Source organism: Myxine glutinosa, chromosome 3, assembly GCF_964187855.1.
Source record: "Myxine glutinosa chromosome 3, kmMyxGlut1.1, whole genome shotgun sequence".
Lineage (NCBI taxonomy): Eukaryota > Metazoa > Chordata > Myxini > Myxiniformes > Myxinidae > Myxine > Myxine glutinosa.
In genome coordinates, this window is record NC_136263.1 from 202,399,603 (window position 1) to 202,419,913 (window position 20,311).

Here is a 20,311-nt window from a genome sequence, read left to right on the forward strand (position 1 = left end):
TTTAGTGTGACACGTAGGTGTAGTTCCCTCTACTTTTAACCTGACCCTGAGTGCGACAGTTTTAAAACATAGATAAATATGTCCCGCTGCTCCATTGCACCCTGCCTAACAGACTCACGCCCACAGTTAACCGAATTGCGGAATGGTCTTCAAACTATACACTGACGGTGGGGAGCATTATTCACAGTGACGCTATTTTATTTACAAAACGCAACCCAGAACCTGTGATTGTTATTTCTGGGGGGGGGGAGACAGTCTGCTCTGCATCGACGCACCATTAAAGCACCAAAAACGCACCAATACACCCTCAAGCACCAATCGGTGCAGTCACCACAGTTCATCAATGTTCAATAATAAAAATAAAATCAACAACCCCTAACCCTGCAGGTGGTCTCTTGCTCTTCGGCTCCATCTGCTGGCTATTATTATTTCTTCCAGTTGTTGTCTTTTCCTTCATTTTCTTACTGGCGGCCTATTTGAACTGAAAATGAATTGCACCCAACGTGTCCATTTTTATTTTTTTTATTTATGGCCCACAGGGCCGACTAGTGTGGTTCACCTGTGGGGCATCGGTGCCCTGTGGCCAAGGTCCGCCAGCAAGATTTCGGGCCTTCATGGCCGGTTCCAGCAGAGTGGCCATGCCCCAACCCATGGGGTCCATAAGTGGTGCTCGGCCACAGACATGTGGTTCATAATGTGGTGCATCGATGCAGACAGCTGGTTCTGGGAGTTCCGGGCGCACAATGGCGGACTCACGCACGCTCCCCTCGGCGCCCAGTGGCGCTCAGGTCCTCATGTAGGAGACAAAGGGGGGACAAGACAGATGAGCGAGGGGTAAGGTCTCAAGGGTACACATCAATAAGGCATTGCAAGGCGAAGTGCGTACGGAGAGCGAAGTGAGAAAGCTTGTCCCTACCGTACGTCACCCCCCCTGTCACCTACACTACCCTTGCCCTTACCCCATATGTACAAAAATCTACACATTTACAAATCCGTCGCTATCGTCACGTCTTCCCATATTTCCCTCATACCAAATTCGTCTCCACAATCCCTCTATCCAAAATTTGCCATCACCAATTCATCATCAATCCTCATAAGGAGGAAGAGATGGAACATCAAGCACAATGTCACACCCACATCATGATGCGTCTCACATTCCAAACATTTGCATCAAAAATAATAAAAACATGGCATGGTGTGGAGTTACGTCACCTCAGGTGAGTGGATGTAGATGGTGCAAGGAGCTAACTATTCTCTAAATGACATTAACACACTTTACACTACCCGGGGTCTCTCCCTGCCAATCCATTGGCCAACTTACACTATGGGTTCTAAAAACCAATTCCCATTGACCAAACTGTGGTGCTTCTCAATTTGGGGTCTCACTCCCCCGATTCATCTCCCGGTGCCCTTGCACAATTTCTGGGCTGGGGCGTGTAGCTCTCCCAGCAGGTCTACCCACCTGCACACCTCCACCACTGTAGTTGCCACCCGAGCTTACCTAGCTCCTCACCCTAACCTATCTAACTGGGGAAGGCCCCTCCTGGCTCTGTCACCCCACTCGGTGCCCTCTGGCACTGGGCTACCCTGGTCCGTCCTCCGGATCCTCGGGCCCCATCCACAACAACTACCGGCTCCCAGAGCCCACCTGCGGCCTCACCTGGCCGACATCCTCACAGTGGTGGAGTGCCCAAACCAACTACACACACTAACAGGCTACACGCCCAGCCATTTCCACAACACTAATGCACCCATCCAAACACCATTCTTTCACCCGCACCACAGATGCCAATATCCAACCACAATTTACCTATACCCTCTACCTAACACTTACACTACCCGCCCCGGGTATTCGTGATGGGGGTCCATCCTTCCCCCATTCACACCTTCGCACCATCCACTCCACTCCATCGTTTCCACCATACTCACTCCACGACCATCCATCCCAATACTCCATATACTCCACACTACCATTTATTCCATACACCTGTTCCTCATACCTGTTGTTGCACACCTGTGCACTCACACCTGGTGCCACCTGCACCCTCCTTCCTTCCTGGACCATTTGGTCAGCACAACTCATCACTATCACTCCCTCATACACTGCTCCATCCACCTGTTCAGTTGCACACCTGTGCAATCTCAATACAACTCACACTCACAATCATTTACTCATACCCTGCTCAATACACTTTCGATCCTCACACATACGGCATCATCTCATCTAACTACTACCCTCTGGAACTTGCGCTTCCCAATCGTCCCTTTAAACTATTGCACTCCCTCGTCATTATTATCCACTCTAAACTACTTGCGTCCCCACTACAGGTGTCATTGTCACTACCTAACCTTAACGTCACCTAAGGTCATCTTCTAGGTCCCTACACATTATCCAAACCCTCCCTCGGCGAGCTTACACTGCCATAAACCACATAAATCTAATGCTCCTTTGCCCCCGCTGTGAGGGATGGTGGATTGGCCATCCCATCACATGGGGCATCTCTTACTACCATCCCCCCAGTCCTCTGACGCTACGAGCCCCCGTCGCAAGAGGTACTGGGTCCTGCCTCGACATCTAGAGCCGAGGCGATCCATGAGGGCGCCTGCTCGCGCATAAGGTCTTATCCGGTCGGCATGGATGATCCGAGGGGGGGCCCGTGGCCCCATTTTGATCTTAACGACCACGTCACAGACTTGCGACAGGACGACTCCCGGGCCTTGCCAGGGGGGAGGTGAGTTTTGGGCACCTACCCTTCCGCCTCCGGGGATTAAAGAACCAAATCTTCATCCCCGGAGCGTATTGACTCCCCTGGCTCCGGTCGTCGTACCTGCGCTTCATCTTGGCCCCTGCCAGATGGAGCTGGCGGCGGGCAAAGGCATGGACGCGCTCCATGCCTTCCTCCAGGTGACGTGCGTAACCCTCCCTCGGCGGTGTATCCGTGGTGTCTGGCACGGGACTGCATAGCAAGTCGGTGGGAGCCCGTAACTCCCGCCCATACATAAGCAACGCTGGACTGCATGCGGTGGCCCCGTGCTGGCTAGTTCGGTAGGCCATCAACAGGTACGGGAGATGTTCGTCCCAGTCATCCTGACGGGTGGTGGTGAACAATGCCAGTTGTTGGATCAATGTTCTGTTGAATCTTTCCACCATCCCGTCAGATTGTGGCCGCAAGGGCGTGGTTCTGGTCTTTCGAATTGACAGGAGTCTGCACACATCTTTTAATAATCGACTCTCAAATTTTCGTCCCTGATCGGTGTGCAGCTCCTGTGGAATCCCTTGCCGACCTACAAATCCTTCTACGAAGGCCTGCGCCACAACCCCGGCTTCTTGGTTGGGGAGGGCGTAGGCCTCCGGCCACTTGGTGAAATAGTCCATTACAACGAGGATATACTTATTACCTTGGTGGGTGCGGGGCAGCGGTCCTAGAATATCCATAGCCACCCGCTCAAGGGGGGCCCCCACCTGATGTAATTGAAGGGGGGCCCTCATCCTCCGTGCTGGTCCCTTTTTGGCAGAACCTGCGTCGCATCTCCGACACCAGTCCTGTATGTCGCGCCCCATATTCACCCAATAGAACCTCCGGCGGACCCGAGATATTGTCTTTGTCCTGCCCAAATGGCCGCCGGAGCGGGTACCATGCACCTGTTGCAATATGACGTTCTTAAATTTGTCAGGGACTATCACCAGCCAGGAAGTTCTATCAGAGGGAACCTCCACCCACTTGCGATACAAGATGTTGCCTTTCAACTCCAGGGTCTGCCACTGAGCCCAATACACCTTTGTTTGCGCCCCGAGGGGGGTGACCTCTTCCCCCTTTGGTCTTTGCCCCAATTTGACCCAATTGAACACCGGTCCCAGGACAGGATCCTTCTGCTGGGCCGTGCTCCAAGCCAAATCTCCAAATTCTTCATCTGCGGTTAGTGGCAAAATTGGCCCTCTCACCCGGGTTGCCCGGACGATGAGAATCGGGGCAGAATCGCCCAATTGCTCCCTCTCCTCGTGTCTCGCACAAAATTTGCAGTTTTCCCCCAGACAAGGACGCCGAGAGAGTGCGTCTGCATTACCATGGGCCTTCCCGGCCCTATGGGTCACATTGAAATCGTACTGCTGCAACTTTTCCAACCACCTTGCAATTTGGCCCTCCGGTTCCTTGAACCGAAGGAGCCATTGCAGGGAGGAATGGTCAGTTCGAACCGAAAATTTCCGCCCGTACAGGTACGGGTGGAAATGGTTCATGGCAGCCAGCATAGCCAATAACTCTTTGCGAGTGACACAATAATTTCGCTCGGGCCTACTTAAGGCCCAACTATAGTAACCAATCACTCTCTCCACGCCCTCCTGTGTCTGAGACAAAACTGCGCCCAATCCTTCCTGGCTCGCATCTGTGTCCAGGGTAAATGCCCCGTTGCTAGTGGGGTAAGCTAGAAGGGGTGCGGATGTTAGACACCCATTCAATTTTTGGAAGGCCTCGTGGCACTCCCGCGTCCAATTAAATCGCGTCCCCTTCTCCGTAAGCCGGTGGAGGGGACGGGACAACTCTGCAAGTTTCGCCACAAGGCGCCGGTAGTAGGAGCAGAGTCCTAAAAATCCCCGCACCTCTTTGATGGTATGTGGTGCGGGCCACTCCTCTACCGCTTTAATTTTGTCTGGGTCCGTTTTTACCCCCTCGCAGCCGATCACGTGACCTAGATAGGCCACCTCTCTTGCAAACAAAGTATACTTGCTCGGGTTCAGCTTTAACCCTGCCTGTCTGAGGCACCCGAACACCTGGTCCAAATTAGCTAACGCCTGGGGGAAGGTCTTGGCATGTACCAGGACGTCATCCAGGTATACCAGGCATGATTGCCATGGCATGCCGCCTAGCACATGCTCCATTAATCTCTCAAAGGTGGCGGGGGCGTTACACAAACCAAACGGCATCACAGTGAACTGATACAGCCCCTTACCTGTGGAAAATGCCGTTTTCTCCTTCTTTGTCCGATCCATCTCCACCTGCCAATACCCACTCTTGAGGTCCAAAGTTGTGAACCAATTTGAGCCCGCAACGGCATCGAGGGTGTCATCAATCCTTGGCAGGGGATATGAGTCCTTGAGTGTCACGTTGTTTAGCTGGCGATAGTCCACGCAGAACCGCGTGGTCCCATCTTTCTTTTTGACCAGCACAACAGGTGACATCCAAGGACTTCCCAAGGGCTCGATCACGCCTGCGTCGAGCATCTTTTCAACCTGCTCGTCAGCTTCCGCCCTCTTGCTCCAAGGGAGCCGTCGGGCGGCCTGACGAATAGGCCATCTGATGTTTCACCAGGCCCGTACGTCCAATATCCTCGGTGGACAAGGAGAAGAGGTCCAAATGGGACCCAACCTGTTTGTGTAAGGCCTCCCTCTGGGTACCTCCCAACTCTATGCTACTCCGATTTACCATCTCGCAAATGGGATCGGGCCAATTCCTAGAACTTATTGAAGGCTCCCCCTGGGGCCGGCTCGGCTGGATGTTCTCGCCCCTCACCGACGCGACTTCTCTAACTGGGGTGCAGCCAGCTACCTTCGTGCCCCTTACTATAGTGCGTGGTTCTGTGCTAATATTAATTACTCGGACGGCCACTACCGGCCCGTCCGTTTTTACAAGGGTGCGGCCCATGATTAAACCAGGTATGGATCGCGCTGCCACCGGTTCGACCAGGCCGCAGGATTCCTGCCATGTCGGGCGGGCTAACCATCGGGCCGGCACTACGGCCTCGGTCCCCGGAGGGATGGTCACGGCCTCCGGAGCCTCCAGCTCCACCCTCTCGGCCGTGCTCACCCCCTCCAATGGTAGCTCCTCCACCCCCCATTGCAGGATCCCCCGGCTCAAGTCGATTTTACAACCGCCGGCAGTCAACAATCCAACCCTATTAAGCACGGGTCGCACACCTCCGCCACCCAAACCTCTATCTCTTGCTTTACCGATCCCAACTTGAGGGTCACAAAACCACGCCCTATGATCGGAGCCGTTGCCCCGGTAGCCAGCTGCAAGCTATGATTTTCCAGACGCTGGATTTTACCCCAGCCGTCTGCACTCGAATTAAGGACCACGGGGCTGATGATCGTGGCGCTGGCTCCCGTGTCCACCACGGCGTCTACCCCCAACGCCGGCAATTTTGCACCGAATTGTCAAACTACCCGGTCCAATTTGGCCACAATGAATGACCTGTCACGTCAACGAGGGCTTCTCCCCATCCCCTACTGCCGAACACCGCCCTGCATGCCCGGCACGTTCTAGTTTCGCGGGCCCTGGCGGGGGGGTGTCTGAGGTCGGCTAGGCCGATCGATACGGGGCGGAGTTGAGGGCATCGGCGGGCGGGGACTGTCCCAGCGCGGAGCTCGACACTCCCACGCACGGTGACCCATCCGAGCACAATTATAGCACCTCACCTGGTAAGGTGCTTGCCTCCGGTATTCCAAATTTCCCCCCCTGTATGTCCGAATCGGGGTACTCTGTCGGGGACTACCGGGGGCCACCACTGGAGCCGCCTGCCATGGTCCAGGTCCCGCCAGACGCCGATCCACCAGCCTCCGGACCATGCTCTCCAGGTCAGGGCCCCCTTGGGGGGCCGCCCCCTATCACGGGCCCCACCTGACGCACCGCCACTGCATGGCGCTCGCCTCCCCGGGCCAGGGGCCTCGCTGCTTCCCAACGGGCTGCAGCGTCGGCCGCCTGACTCATGGTCTGCGGGCGCCACATGGCGAGCTGTTGCCGGAGCTCCAGATCCGGAAGGGCCTGAATAAAGTGATCCAGCGCCAGGCTTTCCTGGGAACTCGCTGCCATGTCCGCGTGTGCAATCCCGACCGCGCGGCGAATATCGTGAGCAAGTTCCCCGATGGTCTCCTGGGGCTTGCGTTTTCGCTGCGCAAGTTGAGCTTTATCAAGCTCGCTTTGCTGCTCGATACCGAAACGGTTAATTAAAGCCGCACGGAGAGCTGGCAGGGTGAGAGCACCCGGTGGTAAAGCTGTCAGCACCTCCGCCGCCGCACTGCGCAGTGCCCCTACCAGGTGTACTCCACCTTCGTCCGGATTCCAACCGTTGCCTTAACACACGTACTCAAACTGCGCCAGGTACGCCCTCAAATCACGCTTGCCGTCATACGGCGTGAGTGGGACCTTGTGGGCGCCCGAAGGTCGGACCCCGCGCGTCACTCCCTGCGGGATCAACGCGGGACCAAACCGCTCAGGCTCCCACAGTACGCTATTCCCGGGGGGCTCCCGCGCGTCCCCCGTCCCTCCAAACACTACCCCTCGTGGTGTCGATGCCTGGGTCGCCCTTCCGCAACCCGCTACCCACTCCATACTCGCACACCCTTGCTCACCAGCACCCCCCTCACTCCCCATAGCCAGACCTCCTTGCACACCTCCTCTTTCCATACACTCCGGACCAGTCATACATCTCACTATTGGTCCCTCATGAACACCCGGGTCGACACCACCCCCCAAGCCGACTGAATCTCCCCTCACACCATATACATTTCCGCGTATATCGTCACTCACCTCCGTACCTCGTCGTCGCACCTCCTCTGCCACCTGCACACTCTTTATTTGGTTAGTGAGCACATCATCATGATTTGAACACAGACATTGCACATACTCCATCACTTCCTCCCTTATCTCCTTTTTAGTTTCCCTCCGTCTCTTCTTAATTTCACTCACCCCTTCTTCCACCTCCTCTAATTTTTCCTTTACCTCCTTCATCTCCCTGTGCGCCCCCTCTATCTCTTCCTCTAACGCCACTTTAACCGTTTCTATGTGCGTCCTCACCTCTCGGTCCTTCGTCTCCATTACTGCTGTCACCTCTTCCAACTTCTTCGTCAACCCCTCATGTACCATCTGACATTCCTTCTGTGTCGCTATTAATTCGTTCTTAATGTCTTTTTGTGTCGCTTTTAACCCCCCGATTATTGCAGTGTTCTTTTCCACTTGGTCCACTAGTTCCTTTTGTCCCACTGTCAGCTGTTCTACTCCCTTCGTCAGACCCTCTATGCCCCCCTGTAACCTAGCCGTATTATTCCTCACCTCTTTCTCCATACGCTTTTCACCTCGCTTTACCTCCTCGCGTATTCCCGAAACCTCCTCACTTACACCTCGTCGTATCTCCTCCTTCATCTCCTCCCTCTCTTTTGTAGATGCCTCCCTCATCTGTCCCAATTCATCCCTCTGAGCATCCAGTTTGGTTTCTACCCCGATTTTTACCTCCTCTATCTGCTCTCCCATTTGTTTAATTTCTCGGGCGGATTGCTCCCCTATCTCCCGCAATTTGTCTTCCATCCTATTTTCTAACCCCATTAACCCATTTTTCACCCCCTCTATCTGATTCTCCTGGGCAGCCATTCTATTTTCCACCCCCGTTAACCCATTCTTTACCTCTTTTATCCCGTTGTCTAACCCCTCAAATTTGTCATCTAACTTCCCAAATTTCTTGTCTAATCCCTTAAAATTATTGTCTAACCCCTCACCGGTACCCCTCGCTTCATCCCTCATTACCCCCAATTTGGCTTCCAATCGCTCACTCTGAGCCCTCGCTTCGTCCCTTATTTGCTCACCCATTTTGGCTTCCAATCGCTCACTATTCTTGTCCATAAGGGCCTTCATTTGTATCATGAAAAGGTTCAAATCCACCGGTGGTGCTGCTACGGTCGCGGGCGTGGCAAAATTTGGTGCCGCTACACCCACGTGCGCGAGGACGCCATTTTGCGCGCCTGAAACCTCCTCAACCACCTCCTCCATATACATTTCCCCGAGGTCCTGGGTCGATTCTACCCCGTCTATCTCTCCCACCGGCATCCCGTCGCCTTGACCAGCCATGGCGCGATTTCAAAAATTCGGGTTTTGTAAAACAAAAGCAATTTCGGTACTTTGTAATTTTGAGCGCGTTAAACGCTTCAGGTCCGAATCCGACTCACCTGACACCAATTGTTACGCCAATTGTACAATTGTGTCCAAAATTTGGGCTAAATGAATTTAGTCCCAGGTCCGAATCCGACACTCCTGACACCAATTGTTACGCCAATAGTACAATTGGTGTTCCAAAATTTGGGCTAAATAAATTTAGTCCCAGGTCCGAATCCGACACTCCTGACACCAATTGTTACGGTCCGCGGTTAAGGATGTTGCTTGCCGAGCGGAGGCGCCGCGGCCGAACAGTTTTTCCCCGACTAAACCCGATTCACCCAGACGTTGGCCGTATCGCGCCACAGCTATTCAATCAGGGAAAAGACAAAGACGACGGATGTGAAGAAAAGGAATAAGAAGACGAGAAAAAGGTTGAAAATACTAATAAATTTATTTACTATTTACAGGCTCAAAATAACCAAGGAGAAGGAAAGATAATAAAATAATATACAGAAGCTTTTAGAGACACAGGGAAAATACTAGCTTATACAGACTTAATTACCTACCCAGGACAGAACAAACAAAACAAACTCACGTACGCAAATGGGGAACTTGCAGGCAGGAATGGCTGGAAGGAGAGGAAAGTCCAATGGGTCCGGCAGCACGATCCGCGCGTTGGGCAGCCGCCGTTTCTTCGTGGCCCTGCTCCAAACTGCCGTCCAGGCCCCAAACGGCTGTCGAGTCTTGTTGCTGCTGTAGACGCTGCTGCTGGCGAGCAAGGTGACGAATAGCAGGCTTTGTGCTTCCCTGGATGATCATCTGCTTTTGGACCTCACAACTCAGCTCTTGTCATAGCTCATCTCTCTTCTCAGCTCATCTGCCTTGGACCTTTTTGCGACTCTCTTCTCCTCTGACGACCCAGCTCTTTGCTTTGCACCTCACCACGCAGCTCAACTCAGCTCATCTCTCTTCTCAGCTCATCTGCCTTGGACCTTTTTGCGACTCTCCCTCCTCGGGGAACGTCCCGCGGCGGGTTATATAGGCCCCGCCCCTCAACCTTCGCGAACCTCCTTGATGTTTCTCTCCACACCCTCTCCAAGTCCAACCCCTTGTTCGTGGTTGGTTGAGTGGGGCTGACTCACTCCTCCCCTCTATGACGAGGTGGGGACCCGCCTTTCTTCCCCAACCCTGCCTCGTGGTCAATGGCGGCAATTGGAGGGGATGTAATTGACAATTTGAGGCTTGGCCATTACGAACGGGGAAATGGAGGTTTTTGGGAATGGGAATGAAGGGAATCTATCTCTTTCATTCGGTGCAATGGAGTGTCATGTTAATGGACGACAAGGCCTTACCCTAAAACACATAATAAGGATATAAACTACTGAACAAGGGTCTTATAGTGTCCTGCAATGTGGTGTTTCATGGAATTAACTACCGGGACGCCCTTTTTACCTTTACACAACTCTGGAGGCCGGAGGGGCCATATCCAACCAATGTTACACAACAATTTACCACAATACAATACACACAATCAAAAAAATGCAATCCTCATATCCGCAACAATATATATATATATATATATATATATATATATATATATATATATATGTATGTAATAATAATGAAGAGTTCAGGCGCAAAAACCGATAAACGCCATTTTTGATGAAACTGAACTATGTTTACCGAAGTATATGTTTCAATACCTCCGTTTCAGTAGGCAAATCATTTTCTCCCAAAACCCGATCGCGTCCACGTATTTTAAGATACAGCCCATGTCATTTTGATGGGTTTCACCTAGAATGCACAGCAGAAAATCTTGATTTTCTCATTTCAGCAAAAATGGATATATCTGTTTTTGCATCTGAACTCTTCGTATGTATATATATATATATATATATATATATATATATATATATATATATATATATGTATGTATATATATATATATATATATATATATATATATATATATATATATATATATATATATATATATATATATATACACAGTGCGTATCACAAAAAAGGTAATCCGAATTTAAGGGGTTAATATGCAAAGGTTATTTCGTTTGACAATTTACATGTGGTTTACGAATTATGAGGAGATCCTCAGCCTTTCATGCATCATTGCTGTCACACATGGCCGAGTACAAGTTCATTGAAAATGACAAGTTAAAATCGCATTTTTACAAGTTTGGCTAATCGGTGCAAGACAGTTTGAAATGGACGCATTACTTGTCGACTGCCAAGTTGATTATGTAAAATTGTTAAGCTGGTCTGGTAAACGTCGGTTGCGTCATCCTTTGTTTAAGATGGGTATTTAAGCTGGGCCTACAGTGTACGGGTTTAGAGACAGTCTGAGTCATTGAAAAGATGGTTCAACTTACGACTGAACAGCGGACCTTCGTGGTTGCAACCTTTCACCAAACTGGAAGTTTACAGCGAACTCGTGATGCGTTTAGGGAACATTTCCCAGAATGGGAGCCTCCAGTAGCCAAAACCATCTGGGCGAATGTTAGAAAATACCAAGAGCATGACACCAGCTTCAACCGCAACAAGGAGAATTTTGGTAGGAGGCGCACTGGGCGATCGGAAATGAACATTGCAGCAGTAAGGCAGCAAGTTTTGGAGCATCCTCGGGATACCAGCGCAAGACGAAATAGGATGGGATTGCCTTCGGCAACATTCAACCGAATCACAAGACTGGACCTCCACCAACATCCATATCAGATTCACATCCGGCATCAACAAACGCCAGGGGATATTGCCAGGAGGCTGTTGCTTGCAAAATGGTTGATAGCACGTTGCGAAGCAGATGTCAATTTCCTGCGGTATCTCGTTATCGGCGACGAAGCTGCTTTCGCCATGGACGGCAAGGTCAATACCCATTCTGAATTCTGCATGAAGGAGTGGGCAAAAAATTCTCCCAGTCGATGTCAAAGACTGGTAGACAATTATAAGAAACGCCTACTTGAGGTTGTTTCTGCCAAAGGGGGCAATACCACCTATTAGAGCCAAGGGTGTACTTACTTTTTCCACATGCGAAATTTGCATTTATGTTTATTTAAATTATACAATGGACTACAAAATGTAAATGTTTCATGCTATTTGTTATATTATATCACCTTTATCTATCAATATTGTTGAAATGAAGATCAAATAGCTGTATGTTGAAATATGTTGAGTTTGCAGCGAACTCGTGATGCGTTCAGGGAACGTTTCCCAGAACGGGAGCCTCCAGCAGCCAAAACCATCTGGGCGAATGTTAGAAAATACCAAGAGCATGGCACCAGCTTCAACCGCAACAAGGAGAATTCTGGTAGGAGGCGCACTGGGCGATCGGAAATGAACATTGCAGCAGTAAGGCAGCAAGTTTTGGAGCATCCTAGGGATACCAGCGCAAGACGAAATGGGATGGGATTGCCTTCACCAACATTCAACCGAATCACAAGATTGGACCTCTACCAACATCCATATCGGATTCACATCCAGCATCAACAAACGCCAGGGGATATTGCCAGGAGGCTGGTGCTTGCAAGATGGTTGATAGCACGTTGCGAAGCAGATGTCAATTTCCTGCGGTATCTCGTTATCGGCGACGAAGCTGCTTTCGCCATGGACGGCAAGGTCAATACCCATTCTGAATTCTGCATGGAGGAGTGGGCAAAAAATTCTCCCAGTCGATGTCAAAGACGGGTAGACAGTTATAAGAAATGCCTACTTGAGGTTGTTTCTACCAAAGGGGGCAATACCACCTATTAGAGCCAAGGGTGTACTTACTTTTTCCACATGCGAAATTTGCATTTATGTTTATTTAAATTATACAATGGACTACAAAATGTAAATGTTTAATGATATTTGTTATATTATATCACCTTTATCTATCAATATTATTGAAATGAAGATCAAATAGCTGTATGTTGAAATATGTTGAAAAAGTCAAAACTTTATATGGGGTGTACTTACTTTTTCACGTGACTGTATATATATATATACAGACTTGGCATTTAATATGGAATTTTTTTTTTCTTGACTTGGGTTTACTTTCTTAACTCAGTATATCAATCTGGTGAGTTTCTTTTATACTTTGGTGATTTATTTGTTAAAAGAACCATGCCACTGATTGTCTGTCGCAGCAAGAAGTCAATAACAGGATTATATCACAGGTGGCGTGGCAAAACGTACGGACAGGTGCATTTGACGATTGGCTTCACAGTCGGGTATACAAGGGTTGTTGCGTTCTGTATTAGTGGAAACCAACTGCTGCACGTCTCCAAAAGTTATTGCCGCTTCCTCTGGAGATGGTCCGTTAACTCGACAATGCTGTTTGTCATGGAGTGGTGGCTTTACGAAATTACAGCATGAAAGAGCGTGCTATTGCTCGGCAGTATGGCATCACTCAAGGTCAGGTGTCAAAGATCCTGAAACGAAATGCTCAGAGGGATGTCCCTACTCCAATACCGAGGCCAGGACGTCCCCGCAGAACCACAAGGAGGGATGATCGCCAGCTGCACCGGTTAGTCCGCAATGGCCGTACCAAGTCAGCTAATCGGCTTAGGGCTGAGTGGCAGCAACTGACAAATGTGCCTGTATCCAGAAGGCGAGTCAAATAACGACTGGTTTGAGCAAGCTATCGTGCCAGGCGTCCCCTGAGAACGCCATGCCTGACCAGACAACACAGCCAGCGCCAATTGCAGTGGGCAAGAGAGCACCGTCAATGGCAGCCAGGACACTGGAATCACGTGACCTTCAGTGACGAGTCTAGATTTCTGGTCTATAGTCAAGATGGCCGCGTCCGAGTGCGCAGACAAGTGCATGAAGCCTACAACAAAGATTGTATAGTGCCAAGAGTCCAAGCTGGAGGTGGTGGGGTGACCGTTTGGGCTGCTTTTCATGCAGGGGGCAAAACTGACCTGGTTGTTCTGAATGGAAACCTGAACCAGTTCAAGTACAGGGCCATTCTGGAAGAAACATTGCTTCCATTTGCTCCTGCAGCCTTTCGAGGAAACTTTGTCTTCCAAGATGACAATGCATGGCCTCATCGTGCTCGCATGATCCAACACTTTCTTGCTGACCGTGGTGTAGAGCATATGGAGTGGCCTGCCCTGTCCCCGGATATGAATCTGATAGAGAATTTGTGGGCAGAATTAACGCATCAAATCGACCACTTGGACCAGCAGCCGACCTCTGTGCGTGAATTGCAGCAGGCTATTGTCACTGCATGGCAAGCGATTCCTGTCCAAACCTTGGCAAATCTCGTGAACAGCATGCCTCAACGTGTACGTTCTCTTCTGAATGCTCGTGTGGGTTTACACGAAGTACTGAACTGTAATTTTACTGTCGGTAATCCCAGTCGTAATTTAACTTTTGTTTTTGTTAAAAAAAAATTTGGCTAATGTGCAAAATAAAGACATACTTCTGGAAAACGCACAGAAGTTTAACACAGTACTGTCCATGAATTGAGTTCGATATCAGTTTACATCACTTTCAAGGATCAATTTATTTGTTTAGAAATGTCAAATGTGGTTTTTGTTTCTTTTAAAGGTCACATTAACAAAATCTAGAATAATTTCAACATAATTCCAATGAACTTTTGGTTCTAAGACATCTTGAAAAGTAAGTTCACCCCCACAAAAAAAATATTCCATATTAAATGCCAAGTCTGTATATATATATATATATATATATATATATATATATATATATATATATATATATATATATATATATATTAAAAGGCAGAGTGTGTGTGTGTCTCCTCCATAACTCCGAAACCATGAAACTGAGTGGCCCCAAACTTCTTTGCATGCAAGCACTCCATTCAAAACCATTAGGGAACAGCTGGCTTGGCAAGCGCTAGCTAGCTGCTTGGTAAATCAGCACAACCTGGGATTCCTCCCTTTCAGTTTTGTGTTGAACAGCAGGAGCAAGTTTCAAAAGTTTGTTATGAAAAACGCCACATTAGCAGCAGGAAGGGTGATGTTATTAACCCAACCCTTGTGGGGTAGATAGAGCACAGTCGATCTTCGCTCAGTTCTGTAAGCAAAACTTACCTCACGGATGTCAGGATTCCTCCAAATGTCTTTATTTAGTGTTTTAAACAGCATTATCGACTGTTTACAAAGCTAATCATGTGTGTTTGTGGTTTATAATATTTTTTTCCCGGTGGAGGCCGTTGGGCCGTTGTCCCCATGAAAACGCCATGATAAGCTATTTATCAACGTTAACTCGATGTTTGTTTGAGGAGGAAAAACCCCTTAGGAAGGTAGGATATTGTTGGTATTAATATTGTTTTAAAATAACATTAATATTATGCTATTATCATTAGTTTTGTTATTAGAAGCAACCTTGGAAAAACGCCACGATAAAGCTAACTTAACACGGATATACACCTCAACACGCAACCCTATTACCGGCAATGGCAGGAAAAACCCGCTTGGGGGAGAAAACCCCTTTGGGGAGGGGGGTCAAATGAATGTGCTACAACCTTCATTGCATAACCCTTAGTTATCCTGTCAAGTTTGGTTGAGATTGGATAAGTAACGATGGATTGTATCTCGGTCAAAAAATCATCAGACTGACAGACAGATGCCAAATTGCATATTTTAGTATGATTTTATCAAAAATAAACTCAAATACTTTTCATTTTAAATAGATAACTATGGTTCTATCTACAATAATAAAATTAAAGTCTTACCTGAGGGATCGAAAACATGCTGAAAAGACGGTTTAAGACTTTTGAAACCATGGAACTGAGCGGTCCAATGATGGCATTTGGAGTGCAAACACTTTCAGATACAACTTTTGTCTCAATCCTATTGACTAAATACCCCAAAGTTCCTTCGAGCACTCTGGGTATCGAAAAGCAAGAATCAATGATAAAATAACCAAGTGTTACATTGGGAAGAAGGTGAGTGTTGCTGTTGATCTCATAAATAGCATAAACCATAGTCATGGCCCACCGCAATGCCCTGGAACTCAACCTGAAGAGGATGATCTGATCAGGTAATGAAATATCTATTCAAAACATGCAACAATTAATGTTACAATAACAAACAAGAAAGAGCAATTAGATATTGCAGACGGTCACCAGGACATCGCTATATAGTGTATTTTGTGTGGTGCGTTTGTTTCGTGTCGTTTTGGATAAAGTTCGTTTTTATATTCAAGATACCTGCCAAACCATGTGACCAATTGCGTCACTATTTTCACACTATGTGCATCAATGGTGTGAGATGGTATTTGTAAAACTTCGCATCGACAGGGTAAGCGCTTTCAGAGAAACAATTTTTTAAATATTTTTCTTGAATCCAATATGGCTGCCAAACCATGTGACCGATGACGTTTTTTGGGCAACATTGTACCCCAATGGTTAGTCGAACATATGTTTAAAATTTCGCATCTATATCCATCCAGTGCTTTCAGAGAAGATCAATAATTTAATTCATGCAGTTTTTGCACAGAATCCAATATGGCTGCCAAACCATGTGACCGATGACGTTTTTTGGGCAACATTGTACCCCAATGGTTAGTAGAACATATGGTTAAAATTTCGCATCTATATCCATCCAGTGCTTTCAGAGAAGATCAAGAATTTAATTCATGCAGTTTTTGCACAGAATCCAATATGGCTGCCAGACCGTGTGACCTATGGCTTAATCGTTTTCAAACATTATTCCCCAAGGCTTGTAGATAATATGTGTGGAGATTCGCATCAATCTAGTAAGCCGTTTTGGAAAATAAGATTTACTGAGGTTTTTTTCATTTTCAATCCAATACGGCTGCCGAACTACGTGACTGATTATGTCATCAATTTAATTCTCACATACAATGTTTATGTAGATCACGCTCAATAAATTTCAAACTGATCGGATCAAGTATTCTACTTGTCTAATTATGCTGTCACAATGATGGCACACATGACATCAACAATATGTTCCCCATGTAGAGTTATTGACTATGAGCGATGTTTCAATTTTTTCCATGGCGCATTTTCGGAGATATAGAGGTGCAATGTTTTCGGTTTTTCCAAGATGGCACTCATACCACGTGACCTATGACATCATAATTATCATAAAAATTCTACAGGAGGAGGCGCTCCAATGGAGAAAATTTTGTGTCAATCGGACCAACGGTTGAAGAGAAAAATATGTTGGAACCCATCTGTGGATCGGTCCCATCGGCCGATGGGTCTGACCCGTTTGGCGACCCATCTGTGGATGCACGAGAAATGACAATGCAGACCCATCGGCCGATGGGTCTGCGCCATCTGCGGATGTGTTGTTCACCTTGAAGGAATGTGTTGACAGAATGGTGCTCTTCAATCATTATTATTCAATCTTTTTTTATTCAATCTTCAATTAGGGTTAGGGTTAGGGTTAGGGTTAGGGTTAGGGTTAGGGTTGTTAGGGTTAGGGTTAGGGTTAGGGTTAGGGTTAGGGTTAGGGTTAGGGTAAGGGTTAGGGTTGTTAGGGTTAGGGTTAGGTTAGGGTTAGGGTTAGGGTTAAGGTTAGGGTTAGGTTAACTCATCCACCATTGATGCATACACATTCCTTCAAAGTGAACAACACATCCGCAGATGGCGCCGACCCATCGGCCGATGAGTCTGCATTGTCATTTCTCGTGCATCCACAGATGGGTCGCCAAATGGGTCAGACCCATCGGCTGATGGGACCGATCCACAGATGGGTTCCAACAAATATACTCACGTTTTGTGGACAAACAAACAAACAGACAAACAAAAACAGCCAAATGCAATACCCTGTTGTCTGGCGAGGGTAACAATCCTAAAAGGTGGACGTTATGGGTGATCTCGATTTGAAATGAAATCATGCAGACCAAGTTGGCAATGGAATGGCAAATTAAATGAGATGTTATATTGTATTGCCAACATATGAATAAAAATATTACCTGTGTGCAATTACCTAAATAAAAATATTACCTAATTAATTAATAAAAAATTATAATATTTTTTGCTGATAAGATGAAGATAAGTAACGATGAATATTGCAGTTTGACATGCTCCTCCTCTTCGACAAGATCGAAAGGATTAGAGTTTAATTGAATTTGACCCATCAATTCCATCTATTAGGATTGGTTCCTAAGCCAAAACATTATGCTGTAGATCCTTTAATTCTCAGAGAAGACCGAGAGAAGCATCAACAATAAAACATCGGACAGCGACATGTTTTGTGCAGTTGTTTATGAACCAAAACTGTTCAAATGCCAACTTCCCAAGGCAGTCGGATACCGAGAACGCTTAGCGTAACTGAACAAATGAACACACAGGTTCCTATTGCGAAACTTTTCTGAAAACAAACAGGTGCGAAGACGCAAGAGCTCGACATTGACGTACACAGACAAGAAGACATTTGCTCCACGAGGTTGCGCATTTAGTACTCTGTGTCAACGTTTGAGAGATGTGGGAGTACAACCGAGTCAGTAGTCGAGTCTGCTTCATATTTGAGGTTTGGGAATTTCAGCAACTTTTCACTGGTTGTAAACTGTCATGATTGTAAAGCTTGGTTGTCAGATCAGCATCTGGATGTTGTAATTATACGATCAGATTTTTACACTTTCTCCTGGAAGGAAAGGGGAAGTGTTGAACATACAAGACATTGGGATCGAAATTTAAACACAGTCGAAATTTAGACCATGGCGCACACCTGACATGGTGTGCACCATCGTCTGCTGATTTATGCTGATTGAATCAGTGAATCAACAAGATCAAGGAATTTTTTTTCCAAGGAACAACTTTCAAAAAAAGATATCAACTTTCATTTGTAGATGAAAGGTAACAACTTAAAAAAAGAAAAGAAAAAGGTAACAGAAAAAGGCGACTTTCACAAAAAGGTAACAACTTTCATTTGTAGATTAAAGGTAACTTACAAAAAAAGGAAAAGGTAACATCTTTCAATCGTAGATTAAAGGTAACTTACAAAAAAAAGAAAAAGGTAACATCTTTCATTTGTAGATTAAAGGTAACTTTCAAAAAATAAAGAGTAACAACTTTAAAAAAAGGAAAGGGTAACTTTAAAAAAAGATAGCTTTCATTTGTCGATGAAAGGTAACAATTTTCAAAAAATGAAAAAGGTAACTTTCATTTTTTCATTTATAGACAACACTTTCGGGAAATATTTGTGCAAAAGTAAAAATATATTGGTCATTGCATTTCTCTTATTTCTTGCCTGGAACCTTCGCAGACCCTTCATAGTTATTTTTCCAAGCAAGAATGATTCGTTTTTCAGGTAAGATATGGACAATTTGTGATTTTGCAAAACGTATGTTGTACGGCTTTCAATTTGATGAATGGGATACTTTCAACAAGAGCCTGCCAAATCAACATTTAAAATAAATCAATATATTTTCATGACCATCCACATCCTCATCATCCGCATCATCATCCTATTTTCAGTTGAATGCAAGACGAATGTCCACCTCAACTGTAGTCGGGGGTATTGACATCATGACTTGCTAAGTGCGACTTTACGAGAGAGCGAGAGCAGGAATTTGCAATTTGTTCAGGGTTCCGGCGATAACTCACCTGCTGTTCGTGAAAGACCGTGGGATCTCTAATGTTCAGCAACAATCAATGTTCTGACTTGGTGGGCTCCATCCATGTCCATCCGAGGGAAGGAGCACACACACATTGATGCTTTACAGTTTATAGATGGCATTGACATTCGACCCCAGGTTAAATAGCTCAAAGGTGAATATGCATACCTGTAGGATATCCTGCCAGCTCCTTCAAAAGATAAGGTTATTTAATCTGTAAGAAAAACTATTTTCTTGGTCATTACAAATACTTATATATCGGAAAAAAAGCAATGGCAAGTCTTGGATTATTGTGAATACTTCATCGAATAATAGCAAATTCTACCTTAATAGAATCGTTTGAATTATATTCGTAATATCACCAGATACAAGGATTTTCATTTTGAAATCATTTAAAAATTTATACTTATTTGTTTATTTAACTTTATTCAATGTATTTATTAAACTTTTATTTATTTAGAAATTAAAAACGTTACAAGCTTTAGAAACTCACGCAGTGCATCGATGCGGTGAAGGCTTTTCAGTCAAAGTTGGACGATCCTTCAGCACAGAGAAATGCACGGGAAAAAAGGCTCCAAGAATGACATCTCCAGGTGCAGATACATTTCGGAGAATACCTTTTACCTTCACCTGGGAATCCGTACACAAAGCCAAAGTTACAGTCTCACAAATAATCATCGTTAGAAACAATGCGGACGCGACATGCTGCAGCGAAAGGGAATTTACAGAATAATTTCCAAATTGTTTAAAATTTAATTTCAACCTATATATTAAATGCATCCTCAAATTCCTTGTAAACAAAAATGTTTTGCTTTCTCCGAGTCACTGGAAATAAGAGAATCCATTTACTGATCACAAGTTCCAACGGCAGAAGCTGTTTTATTATATTTTGAGCT

The 20,311-nt window shown here is 46.6% G+C and overlaps 1 protein-coding gene across 1 annotated transcript in view; it reads right to left on the reverse strand.

Annotated features, from left to right (window-relative positions):
- Positions 1-20,093, reverse strand: part of LOC137424087 (extracellular calcium-sensing receptor-like) — a 105,918-nt gene extending 85,825 nt beyond the window's left edge. The window contains exons 1-2 of the mRNA XM_078773661.1: positions 19,909-20,093; positions 15,559-15,844 (exon numbers count right to left, since the gene is read on the reverse strand). Of these exons, the coding sequence (XP_078629787.1) occupies positions 15,559-15,844; positions 19,909-20,093 (471 nt within the window). The remainder of the gene's footprint in view (positions 1-15,558; positions 15,845-19,908) is intronic.
- Between the last annotated feature and the right edge of the window lie 218 nt (positions 20,094-20,311).